The 14,200-nt window shown below is 36.2% G+C and overlaps 1 protein-coding gene across 1 annotated transcript; it reads left to right on the forward strand.

Annotated features, from left to right (window-relative positions):
• The first annotated feature begins 645 nt into the window (after window positions 1-645).
• On the forward strand, window positions 646-3,006 carry LOC113272321. Its single transcript, XM_026522172.1, has one exon. The coding sequence runs from the start codon at window positions 646-648 to the stop codon at window positions 3,004-3,006; it is 2,361 nt and encodes a 786-aa protein (XP_026377957.1).
• The last annotated feature ends 11,194 nt before the right edge of the window (window positions 3,007-14,200 follow it).

Genomic DNA, 14,200 nt, shown 5'->3' on the forward strand with positions numbered 1-14,200 from the left:
TTTTAATTTTAGGGTTTTTCCATCTGATAAATCAATAGTGATTTCTATTTCTGATTTCGTTTTAGGTTTATTTTTATCTGATATAAATCTGATACGATTTCTTTCTCTTATTTCAGGGTTTTATCTGTGGAAGAGCTGAAGAACTTTGAAGGTATTTGTTTTATCATTTGTTAAATCAAGTTTTAGGATTTGAAGGATATATACTAACTGATATTCTGATTTCATGTTAGGGTTTGAAAGACTGAAGAACTTTGAAAAACTCCAAAGAGCTGAAGTTGAAGGTATAAGAATTGATTTGTTTAATTTCAATTAGTATGAATTGATTTTTTTTACTTTTATTTTTAGGTTTTAAATTAGTATGAATTGATTTGTTTAATTTCAGTTTTAGGGTTTCAATTAGTATGAATTAATTTTTTACTTTTAAAAAAATGTGATGTGAGTCAGTTAATTGAGACAATGTTACAAAACTTGCATACCACATGTATGAACTCTGTTTTCTTTGTAATATGTTTTCTATGAACTACTTGTAGCTCATCCTCTCCTCGTTGAGAGGATGTTTCTGTCGTTTTCATAAGGGCTTCGGCAAACCCACCACTAGGACTAAGTACTTGGTTTGATCCTATAAAGTCTATTTTGAAGGGTAATATGTCATCTGATGAGAACAAGAAATGGATGAAGTGTGACCGTAAGTCTGGTGAATACATACAAGGTGTGAGGTCATTTATACAGTTTGCCAAGAATAATGGTAGTGGGAGGGTTTTATTTTCATGTCCTTGTCGAAATTGTATGAATGGTAAAGGTTCAGTTTCACTTAGTGAGATATCATTGCATTTGCTCAAATATGGTATTTGTTTGACGTATACAACATGGCGTCATCATGGTGAAAGTTCAGTAGAAGCACGGTCAAGACATAGGGATAAGACTACAGCAGGTATGGATGGGAATGTTACAGTAGATGTGGATGTGGATGGGAATGTTACATCTGCTATGGATATGGATGTGAATGTCACAGAAGGATTTGATGTGGATGAGAATGTTACAGCAGGTGTGGATGTGGATGAGAATGTTACAACAAATGTGGATGTGGATGAGAATGTTGGGACCAAGGGGTGTTGTAAGAAAAAGTTATCAGGGGCCGAGCGAGCAAGAGTACCATTGTATCCTTCGTGTCCTAAAGGAAAGTCGGCGTTGTATGTAGCGATAATGGTGAACATCATAAAGACTCAGTATGCGATTTCAGATAATGGTATGACTGCAATGTTAGAATTGATAAAAGAGTTGCTTCCCGAAGAAAACACCCTGCCAAGTAAGTTTCCAGATGTCAAGAAGATAATTCAAGAGTTGGGGATGGATTATGTAACCTACGATGCTTGCGTGAATGATTGTATACTCTATTGGAAGGATAAGAGTTCATTGCTGAAGTGCCATGTATGTCAAGAACCGCGGTATGTAAGAGTTTTCAATGATGAGAGAAAACTTACTCAAGTTGCGCAGAAGACGTTGAGACACTTTCCAATAATTGCAAGGCTGAAAAGATTTTATAGTATACCATGGATAGCAGAGGCGATGCTTTGGCATTTTAGAGCACAGAAAGATATCAATGTAATGCGTCATCCCGTTGATTCTTCAGCTTGGCGTTGTGCGGATAGTTTTTGTCCAGAGTTTGCTAAGGAAGCACGGAATGTTACTCTTGGTATAGCAACTGACGGCTTCAACCCCAATGGATGCTTTGGTCTCAATTACAGCTGTTGGCCGGTAATTCTCTGTCCGTATAATCTTCCTCCTTCGATGTGTATGAAGAGGGAGTTTTCTATGTTATGTTTGTTGATATCAGGCCCGAGAGCACCAGGTAAAGATATCGATGTTTACTTACAACCATTGATTGAAGAGTTGAAAGAGTTATGGAATGATGGTGTTATGACTTTCGACAGCTTCACCGGTTCTGAATTTCTGATGAGAGCTAGGTTGTTATGGGAAATTCATGATTTTCCAGCATTAGGGACTCTTTCTGGATGTGTAACTCATGGGTATTTTGCTTGTCCAAGTTGTGGAGAAGAAACAGATGCTGAGTGGCTGCCATATAGTAAGAAGTTGTGTTATATGGGACATCGAAGATGGCTGCCAACGAAACACAAGTTTAGAGATGATAAAACAAACTTCAGTGGAGGAGTTGAGCATGGTAAAGCTCCATGGCCACTAACAGGATTGCAAGTTCAAGAGATGGTAGCTAATTTGAAAAGCAAACAGGGTAAAGGAAAACCACCATCAAAGAAACGTAAAAGAGGACTGAAGGGTATGCTGATGAAGAAATTTCCGATCACTCTTTATTTTCTCGAAGGTCTATTCTTTATTTTGCCGTATTGGGGAGCGAACACAGTTCGTCACTGTACAGATGTGATGCATACCGAGAAGAATATAACTGAGCACATTGTTAATACTGTATTGGGAAATAGCAAGTCAAAAGATGGTCTTAATGCACGTAAAGATATGGAAGCTATGGGGATTAAAAAGCGGTTATGGTTGAAAGAGGATGACAACACGGGCAAGACAACAATGGAAGATGGGTCTTTTGCCTTAACAAAGGATGAAAAAGTTGCTTTCTGTACAGTTTTGAAGAATTTAAGGGTGCCTTCAAATTTCTGTTCCAATCTTCGCAACAACGTTGGTATAAATCCACCGGAGTTGAAGAATTTAAAGTCTCATGATTACCATGTTATGATGCAGTCTTTGTTTCCACTGCTTGTTCATACTGCAACTTCATTTCCTAAAGATCTGCGAGTTGCTCTTCTCCGGATTAGTTTATTTTTCAATATCTTATGTGCGAAGGTTATTAACAGAGAGCATCTTTTACAAGCTAAAGCTAGTTTGGTGGAGGCGATGTGTTCTAGAAAATACTTTCCTCCATCCTTCTTTGTCATTAGTATCCACCTGATGATTCATCTGGCAGATGAAGCTTTAATCTGCGGTCCGGTCAGATTTAGGTGGATGTACCCCTTTGAGAGGTAAATTTCCCACTTGACTATTTCCCCTGTTTAGCAATTTTGTTTATTGTGCTGTCATGATTAATTTCTTTTATGCTAGAGGATGACTTTATTTCGTGAATATACTATTTGCGAATCCGTAATGTCCTTATTAGAAATTGCTAGTGTTGTAATTATTTAGTGGAACTCAGTTGTTAAATGCATGATTGGACTAACACAGTAGTATAAAATCCAATGGTAACCAAAAAGGAGTGGAACTGTTAGTTCTCATTATTGAAAGGTTGTGTCTTTTAACATCTTACTATGTGTGTTATGCTAGTGCTATATAGAGGGTACAAACCCTTGCTTTATAGATTAAATTGAATTTGAGAATGTTATATGGAATGTCAGGTGCTGAGTGTAAGATACTTTGATTAAGAAAGTTTTATTTGAAGTTTTTTCTTCTGAAATTTTATGAAGTTGACAACTTAGTATAAGAATCATGCTTGATAAGGCCTTGACAGCTTCTACACTTTACTATTCTTTGTAGGTTAATGAAAGGCTTTAAAGGGTTGGTGCGCAATAAAAGGTACATTGAGGGATGCATTGCGAGAGGGTATTCGTTGCGAGAAGCTAGCTTATTTTTTATGGATGGCATGTCAGATGATGGTGATGGTACTCATAAACATACTCGACGGGCTTTTTTAGATGATGACTATGAGTTTGCAGATGAGATGCCTCTAAGTACTGGAAAGAGTATGACTTTAACTCAAGTACAATTTGAACAATGCCGCAGCTGGATCCTATCTAAGTATTTTGAGATAGATGACTGGCGAAGGTAAACATTACTGCTTCAATGTGAATTTTAAATTGTTGTGTAGTATGCTAGAGTTATGCTATTTGTTTGTTCTTTGAAGTATCAATGTCTATGTATTTGGTTTTATTTGAGATAGCAGTTTCATTGATGCATTAAGATGTTTTCATTATTTGATATTATTTTTATGTGGTTGCAGGAAGTATGATTCCTATGTTAGCGGCAACACGTCTAATGGTCAGCAGACCTCAAAGAGTTTTCATGTATGGTTGCGCGACGAGGTAACATGATATCTTAAATCTTTCATCCCAACTTGTTATGTTTTTGGTTGTGATACTAACTCCAACATGAACTTTTATAGTTGATAGAAGCCAAAGAGACTGATTCAACACTTTGGAGACTCGTGCAAGGACCCCTCTTCAAGGAAATATCCTACAGGAAATACCAAGTCAATGGCTTTACTTTTATCACACTAGGTTGTGAGGCGAAGAATATATCGCAAAACAGTGGCGTATCAATGAAAGCTTTTACAAGACTGAAAGCGAAGTCGGCCGAGGAAGCAGAAATAACTTATTACGGAGTTATAAAGAGATTATCGTCTTGAATTACATGGAGTTTGAAGAAACTATTTTCTGTTGTGATTAGGTTAGTGTTGGAGATAAGAATGCGTGTAAGGTTGATGCAGTTTCAAAGGTTATAAAGGTCAACTTATCCAAGATGAAAAACAAAGTTAGAGTGTCCGATGAGCCGTTTATCCTTGCATCTGAAGCGACTCAAGTGTTCTACTCGAAGGATCTTACAGATGAGGGATGGTCCGTGGTGTTGCACTCACATCAGGGGTTAACTTGTTCAGTAGATAAATTTGAAGTTCCTACAGCTTATCAATCAGTTCTTACTGACAATGAGAATTTCAAAAAGTTGCTTTCAATTGGTTCTATTTGAAATGAAACTGATGCCACCTTTGCAATGTGTTGCGCTTCACGAATATCTATAAAAAGAACGACTACCTTTGTTTTGCTCTTGTTTTGCTTTTGTTTTGTTTTATTTGATCGCTTATTATTTGACAGGTGTTATTTGTTTTATTCGCTTGTTCTGTGATCTGGCAGCAGTAGTCGTTTTTTTATAGATAATCGCTTGTTCTCTTGTGCAATATTTTCTTTCATGATGTTTTTTTTTCCAGGATATGGCAGCAGTAGTCGTCAATGAGTATGGACAACCAGTTTCCAGGAACTGCACGACAGCTGGTCACCGGAAGGGCTCATTGGTTCGTACACATGTGTCTGTTTCATACAAAAACTGGAAGCTTGTGCCTCAGAAGCATAAGGATGATGTTTGGAATACCCTTAAGGTACAAAACTTACCTTAATGAGGGTTGTATCCTCAGTTGTTGTTCACTCCTTCAACTTCTTTTATAGTGGTTGTATCCTCAGTAAGCCATTAATAAGATCTACTTTACAGGAAGAATTTAATATCCCTGAAACATCGAAGGATATTGTTCAGAAGTCCATGGATGGTCCATGGAGGAGATTTAAAACTGAGTTACGTACCGATCATTATGATTTGTACCCTACTCATGAAGAAAGGATTCTACATGTCCACCAACTGTAAGAGAAGAGGATTGGATAAAATTTTGTGAGAATGAAAAAGAAGAAAAGGCAGCGCAAAGTAGAATTGACCATAAGCGGAAAAGACAACAATATGGCTACACACATTGTTCCGGTCGCAAACCTCATTGTTTGGTCAGAGCTGAATTGGTACGTAAGTTTTCTCGATCTCTTCTACATTCACAATTTTCCCCATCTCTGTTGTATTTCAATAATGCCTCAAACTCTGATATATTCACAACTTGTCTCGATCTCTGTAAATGTAGGAGGCCGAGAATCCTGATGTAGAGATCAGTCCTGAGGATGTGTGGCTTAAAGCTCATACACAAGAGAATGGCTCAATCTTGCCTAGCGCCCAGCCATATGCTGTGAGTCAGTTCATTTTTCAGTTATTTCAAGTCTTCTCATTGTTTTTAGTTAAACATATTATAATTTTCTCGATTGTTATGCTTGGCACAACAGGATAAGCTGAAGAAGGCGCAAGAAGAGATCAAAGAAAAACTGGATGCAGGTCTTCCAGTAGAGGAACTTTGTGCACTTGCTGCGGCTTTTGGAAAGGATACTAGAGGACGGGCACATTCTCTTGGTCTTGTATCTCGTACACAAGTCCAACTTTCTGCTCCTGCGCGTCACAAGGTCAATGAGTTGAAACAGAAGGAGGGTGGTGTTACTCAATGGTGGAAGAACTAGGTGGAAAGGTGGGGGTTCTAATCGAAGGACTTGGCAAATTATGCCACATATTTCAAGATATCCAATCTGCAATGCCAGCATCAGTTGGCTCAAACTTGGCCAGCACCTCAAAAGCTACATCTCCACAGGGTGTTTCTGCTTCACCTCTATCATCTCCACAAGCTGCGACGAGTTCACCAGCTGCATCAGGAGTACATGGCATGCCGCGTTGTTCATTACTGAACTTCGAGGGTCAAGTGGTTGCAACTGGTAACATCTGTACTGGTGGTTTAGGAGAAATAGTTCACGAAGATCCTGTACCCTTACATCTTTCCAAGGTGTGTATCGATACTATTTCCAAGCCAGATGCAATAACTGTGAGTGCCAACAAGTATGAAGCTACCTTCAGAGACGTTGGAATTGGAGGATATGTGCTTCATCCAAAGATGTGCCTCTCAAGTTACGACACACCATCTCTTTCTTTTTGATGTGTCAACCTTTTTGAGCATCGCGTAGTATCTGCCTCAACTCATATGGTTCTTTTTGGTCTTTTTATGCAGTTCAAACTTTTTTATGTATGCTCTTATGCAGTGGTGCATAACAAGTTTTTAGGCTTATTTTCCCCTTTTTTTTCCAGTTCACACTTTTGTATGTATGCTGACTGATACGCATACTCTTATGCAGTTGTGCATAAGAATAGATTTACTTGAAGCAACTTTTGCAGTGCTGCATAACAAGTATTTAGGCTTATTTTCCTTTTTTTTTTTGCAGTTCACACTTTTGTATGTATGATGACTCATACGCATACTCTTATGCAGTTGTGCATAAGAATAGCTTTACTTGAAGCAACTTTTTTTGTCCGATGTAACTTTTTCCTGAATTATGTGAACACAAACCGGCTTATGAATGGATATGCACTTTCAGTTCATCATTTATTTGTATATGTGTGGGTGGCTTTTGTTCTGTTATATGTGAATGCACAAGGGACTTCTCGCAAGGTCAGCTGAAGCAGCAGTAGCCAGCCGGGGAAATATCAATCCCTGGTAAGTACTTCACTTGGTTATATTTGTACTATAAAGTTTAAGAGGCGTGGTTTCTGACCTTCAATTTATACTTGCGAGGTATTATGCTGGTGGGAAGTGAACTACAGCTGGATTGGCATCAACTTGTGTACCTGCTAGAATACCGGGTAAGTACTTAACTTGTATATTTCTAGATTCCATGTTTCTTACGGGACTCTTGTTTGTTGCGCGTGCGAGAGAGCTTATGGACTTTGGTTTGTTTCAGGACCAATTGCAATGATGGCCTGGATCAGTGGTTGCATTTTCAGTTGAAGCTCTTGATGACTAAATCATGGGTTTGTTCTTATTACAAAACCACAGTAAGTATTTCTCATTGTTCTTCTCCCCAATTTATATTTTTTTGAAGTTTTTTCTGCTTTTAACATAGGTTGGTATATATGCTTAGGAAGTTTAAACTTAGCAGATACTTTTCATCTATAACTTTATGCATGGATTTCGAACTTGAAGTCTTAAAATTTTCAGCTTCAAGTTGGTTTATCAGCTCTAGCTGTGAACATAGAAAATTTGCAGTAAGTTTCTATGTACAGTCTAAGTTATATAAATTTGTGAACATAGGAATTTCTATGAACTGATACTTATGGGAATTTGTATACATTCCCCTACTATTTGATACTTAGAATAATTTAAGTTCTATTTTGTATGAATCCTTTGTATGAATCCATTTGAATGTGATTAGAATTGATTGAATGGACATGAATTTGATTGAAACAAAATAATGTTGATTGTGAAGGAGAAATGAACGGTCCTGAACAGGTGGTTATTTTGAATTCCGGCATATTCCGGCCGAGAATGAGCTGCCGGTCAACCTTGACCTGGTCAAAATTGGTCATTGCTGACTGATTTTGACCAGGTCAAGGTTGACCGGCAGTAATTTTTTTACTGTTGCAAAAAAATTCGTAACGGCTTTAGATTGTTACAACGTTCTTTTACTAAATAAATTCGTAACGGCTCTAGCATGTTACGACGGTGCCACGTAGTAACGACTCTTCGCTATTACAAGAGCCGTTACAAAAAAAAATCGTAACGGCTGCTGGGCCGTTACAAAAAATTTGTAGCACCCCTTTTCGTAACGGTCCTTAACAGTTACAACCCCGATTCGTAACGCTCAATAACCGTTTCGAATCGGAAAAAATGGTGTAGTGATCAAAAGACGGAACAAAAGTCATAGGTTTATCAATGGGAGACAAATTTATCTATTTAATAGACTTTTCTGTGTGAGACAGATTGGTTTATCAAGTCTTCGACTTTGGGTCATAGCAACTGTTAGTTGTGGGTGAGATCAGCTAAGGGAATCAAGTGCGTAGAGTCCTGCTGGGATTCAGAGACGTAAGGAGCGCAACTGTACCTTGATCAGTGTGAGATTGGTTATGGTTCAACTACATTCCAGCCCGAAGTTAACTTGGAGTAGGCCAGTGTCTGTAGCGTCTTAATACAGTGTGGTGTTCAAATCTGGACTAGGTCCCGTGGTTTTTCTGCATTTGTGGTTTCCTCGTTAAAAAAACTTCTGGTGTATGTGTTATTTCTTTTTCGCATCATATTTGTTTATATAATTGAAATATCACAGGTTGTGCGTAAGTTCAATCAATTGTGAATCCAACCTTTGGTTATTGATTAGATTGATTGACACTTGGATATTGGTTTTTGATACCGTCCAAGTTATTTTTTATATTCAATCGGGCTCGCAAATTCCTATTTGTTTGATTGTAGATTGAATTGAGAAATTGAGATATAACTTTTTGATATACTTTTCTTAAGATTGAGTCTGACTGTCTAGTTGATTCTCTTGAAAGTATATTGGAGTTAGTCCATACAGATTGCTAAGCGAAATATTGGGTGTGGTTGTTAGACCCTCGCTTTTTCAGACTGTTTCAAAGCTAGGCAGCTTGCCCGCATTGTTGATCGAAAAGCTAATGTTCTAACCCATGAACATGGAGGTTCTACGGTCAAAAGAATCAAGGATATCAGTGATACCTTTTATGATGGAGCTTTTCAAAGGTATGAAGTTATCAATCAAACTTGATTTTTGTCTAGGAAACTTCTTATGAGAATTTATTCTTATGTTTTAAGAAGGATAGCTAGGGTTTGGAATAGGCTATATTGTGATTACACATTGCTATCGCCAACGATTTTCATCTTGCAATGTTTTTATATTTATTTATTTAAATTCTAAAGTTTATTTGAAAGATGATTTTGCAGTATTAATTTTTATTGGTTTTATATATTGCAAATAATGTTATGGGATATGTGTGTTTGCGTCAGTGAACTTTGATTGTCCCATATATGTCAAAAGTTAAATCCATTATGTCATTATGCAAATATTGATGGAGAATAGAATGAACTTTTGATGACAAAGATTAAGTCTATGGTATCATTATGCAAATATTGATGAAAAATAGAATGAATCTTTGTATATTCTGCAGTATTGATCTTTCCCTAATCCACTTCTATGTGAAAGTACTATATGGCTCCGTAAGTTTTCTTATGTTGAGCATTTCCGATTAAATTAATCATGGGATCTCTTGTGGTTAATTTAATTGAGTTTTCTGGATACAAATTCATGTTTCATTTAATTTTTTAATGTCCAAAGAAATCCTTCTTTTTTTGTGAAAGTAAGGCGATCTTGTTATTCTTTCGGGAATGACATTTTATGGGGGGGAGTTCTTAATTGAACTTGTGCTTAATTGCCAAATATTTGTGGGGAGTGCGGCTGTGTAATATTGTAGGAGTTTTCTTGTATCTTTATAAAATCCTTGATGAATACACTAAGTTTCGACTATGTGAAATCATTGAAACAAAGTTGATATTTTCTATTTTAGTCATGAAGTATCTCTATGAGAATTTCATTATGATTCTGCTAGTTTTCGTACCTTTGCCAATTTATATTGACAAAAAGGGGGAGAATTATTGTGTAGTTCACACTACAAATACATATGGTTTACAGATCATTATGTACGGGGAGTGGTTTTCATTGTGAGATGAAGTATTGACTAAGGGGGAGTGATAATATCACCGTGGTATTATTGTCAAAGTTGTGATACAATTGAAGTTTGATGTTGTGTAATAATACTATGACATTGTATAACAATAATTGAGAACAATTGTTTTCCTGTTGTTGTGGCTACGGATCTTCAACAACTATGATGTTGAGTTGAACACGTTCAGAATCACTGGAGTACTTGGAAGTGACAAAGATTTCGGGTAATGTTGAAGAAACAAGGAAATCAAGCATCTGGATGAGAAGCTACAAAGTTTATTTATTTTGTAATCCATATGTATTGATAGTTTTGTCACTAAAATTGACAAAGGGGGAGATTGTTAGAGCATTGCTCGGTCGAACTCGCAAGCGTTGCTATCTCCATCTTGTTTGTCAAGTTTAGTTACCAAAACGATAAGTCTTGATTTCTAGTCTACTTATAGTTATGTCTCGGATTAGGATAAAATGTGTAGTTGAGCTTTAGACTTCACGACGTTCATCGATTGAAGACGAAGAACTACTAAGGGGATCTTATGGAACTTCATCAACAAAAAGTATGTGGAGACTTGAACTCATCTATCACTCAGAAGTCTATTTCTATTCTATCTCCTATTGAGACAAAAGTCGTATAGATATATAGACTTTACGTTATACACATTTGATATTTCGAGCTGAGTTTAACTCGATTACATATTTCTCGAAATATGTGTTGGTAAGCTTTCGCTTTAACCAAATTCATCTTTTATTCTTGACGAAAGTCAAAAGATGATCATGTGAAAATCGCCTGAAAATTGCTTTGAAGCTAATAGTTTGTGTAAGATGTCTATTCACGTCTTTTAAGAATGTTTCAATCATTAAAACGGAGTTCAGAACAATTAACCATTGATTGGATATAACACAGTATGCGTACTTGTATGCTAACTTTTGCAAGTTACTCCAAGTCCGGGAACCACAGTATGCATACCCATATGCGTACTGGTTTTAACAGTTGAAGTCCGGGAACTCAGTATGCATACCCGTATGCGTACTGGCCTAACAGTTCAAGTACGGTAATTTAGTATGCGTATTCGTTTACATACTAATTCAACTGAGTTCGGTCGTGAACGACAGTATGCATACCCGTTAGCATACTCGCAGACAGACCAAGTCTGGAACTCTAAGTATGCATACCCGTTTGCATACTTGGGTGTATTAAGTTCTTAAATCGGTTTATTCGTGAACAAATACATTTATATAATAATCAGAAATGCAATCTTTTGCAAACCGTGGCTATAATGTTCATGAATTGATTCGAGTGAATCAAAATCGATTTTGCTTCAATTGTGTCTTGTATACTTATATGAGAATATAAACAATTGAACAACTCTATAACTAGTTTCATTTGAACTAGTTTTGATAAAGATGAACAAGGTTGATATGAAACGGTTCATATGGCTAACTTCGGTTAACTATTGTTGAGCCAACCAAGTGTACACATTTAGGTACGGTTACCCATATCTAAATGAAGGCACATTTCATTCGTGTGTAACAAGTTAAATTCAATCTAACGGTTGAAAGATATTAGCTTGAATCTAATCAGGTTTTCATCTAACGGTGAATATTGAATGCTTTGTTACCAAGGTAGCATTGATTGCAAACCCTGATTTGAAGACTACATAAGGGAGAACTCTAGAAACTGGGAAACCTAATCCCCACACCTCCTGTGTGATACTAGTTGCGACTAGAGTCAATTCTCCTTTAACCTAGGTTTTTCTAAAACCATTATAGATTAACGACTTAAATACTTCATTGGGATTCTGAAGCCAGACCCAACTATTTTCTCTGTAGTAGTGTGTTCTGATCTTAATTGGTTCTATCGTATTGGGTACTATCATCTCTAAGATTTGCTCGAGATTCAATATCCGATAAGTAAGATAAAAAGTAGTCACAAATATCTTCATCTCATCATTTGTGATTCCACAATATCTTGTTCCGCTACCATACGGTTAAGATCATTATGAGGTGATTGATATTACTAGGCTGTTCTTCGTGAACCGGTGTATCAATTGGTTCATGTTCACCTTGATTTATCAAAAGAAGAAACAAAACCTCGTAGGTATTTATGTGAGAGACAAATTTATCTATTCAATATACTTTTCTGTGTGAGACAGATTTGTTTATCAAGTCTTCGACTTTGGGTCATAGCAACTCTTAGTTGTGGGTGAGATAAGCTAAGGGAATCAAGTGCGTAGAGTCCTGCTGGGATTCAGAGGCGTAAGGAACACGACTGTACGTTAATCAGTGTGAGATTAGTTAGGGCTCAACTACATTCCAGTCCGAAGTTAACTTGTAGTAGGCTAGAGTCTCTACCGGCATTTGCGGTTTCCTCGTTAACAAAATTTCTGGTGTCTGTGATATTTCTTTTCCGCACTATATTTCTATATAAATGAAATATCACATGTGCGTAGTTCAATCAATTAGATTGTCCAACCTTTGGTTGTTGATATAAATTGATTGACACTTGAACATTGGTCTTTGGTACTGTTCAAGTTGTTTCTCATAATAATAAGGCTCGCGGATATCTATCTGTTTGATTTGTTGATTACATTGGAAACACAGATATAACTCTTGGATGTATTTTACTTGATTGAGTCTTACTGTCTAGTTGATTCTCGTGGAAATATATTGGAGTTAGTCCATACAGATTGCCTAAACGAAATATTGGGTGTGGCTGTTAGACCCCCGCTTTTTTCAAAACTAGATATTGTTTTATTTGCTACTTACGACAAATTTTGTAAATGTCCTTATATCCTCAAATAATTTTAAATATATATAGAGAAAGGTGTGTAAGGGTACAATTCTTTAATCTAATATTTTACTGGTGTATACCTCCTCTTTATCTAATGTGTGTTATTAGTTATTTTTATAAAAAGACAAATTAACATGTGTTTTATTAGTTTTTGACTTTTGCCTCTACAGAGAAAGCATTGGTGCCCATGGCATATAACAATTAATATATTAAGACATACGATTATTACTCGAACCATTCCAACATATGGGCTTGCATATATGGTCTAGGTCGTGATCTATTAGCTTTGAGAAACCATATTTTGTCATTTTTGTTTGAATCTCATCATTGAATTTATGAACAAGGTTATATATTGCAATTTTTCTCTATGATATGCACATACTATTTTTTTGTTATATGCTTCGCAATTTTTTTAATTTATAATTACAGTTTTTACTTTTACACTATCAAATATTTGCATTAGATGTGAATTTATCTAATGCGTAGAAATTTGAGGCCTTAAAAGAAAACTATCGTAGGGCCATTAATCTACGAAGGAAAGAACTTTGGGATGTCTACGAAGGGGTGGTCACTGAATTGACCGGAGCTACAAAAAAACTGGGAAGGAGTTTTGAAACTTTTGGTACAGAAAAGGACTTTGAGGAACATGAGTATGTTCCACTTCCTAAAGAAAAAGTTTATAAGAATAAAGAGATAGTAGTCCAGGTTAGTCTTTCATTCTGTTGTCCAATGAGGTAGTTACGTCTTTAATCATGTTCTTTTTCTTCAATTAATCGTCACAACTTGTTCTTGGGGTTTATCTATAAATCGATGAGGTTTGTTCTATTTTTTATATATGAATTCTCGTGTTTATAGTAGATATTGTTATATTTAGTATTATCAAGTCTAACAATCTTAAGTGTTTAGGTGATAAACTAGCTAGATATTGGATTTTTTGCAACTTAAGACAAATTTTGTTGATGTCACTATATCCTCTAAAAAATTTAAATACAGATAGAGAAAGGTGTGTAAGGGTACAATTATTTAACTAATCTTTTAACGGATATACCTCCTCCTTATCTGATATGTGTTATTAGTTATTTTTATAAAAAGACAAATTAACACGTGTTTTATTAGTTTTTGACTTTTACATCTACAGAGAAAGCATTGGTGCCCATGGCATATAACAATTAACTTATTAAGACATACAATGATTACTCGTACTATTCCAACATATGGGCTTGCACATATGGTCTAGGTCTTGATCTATTAGCTTTCAGAAACCATATTTTGTCATTTTTGTTTGAATCTCATCATTGAATTTATGAAC

This window comes from Papaver somniferum, chromosome 4, assembly GCF_003573695.1.
Source record: "Papaver somniferum cultivar HN1 chromosome 4, ASM357369v1, whole genome shotgun sequence".
NCBI classification, from domain to species: Eukaryota; Viridiplantae; Streptophyta; class Magnoliopsida; order Ranunculales; family Papaveraceae; genus Papaver; species Papaver somniferum.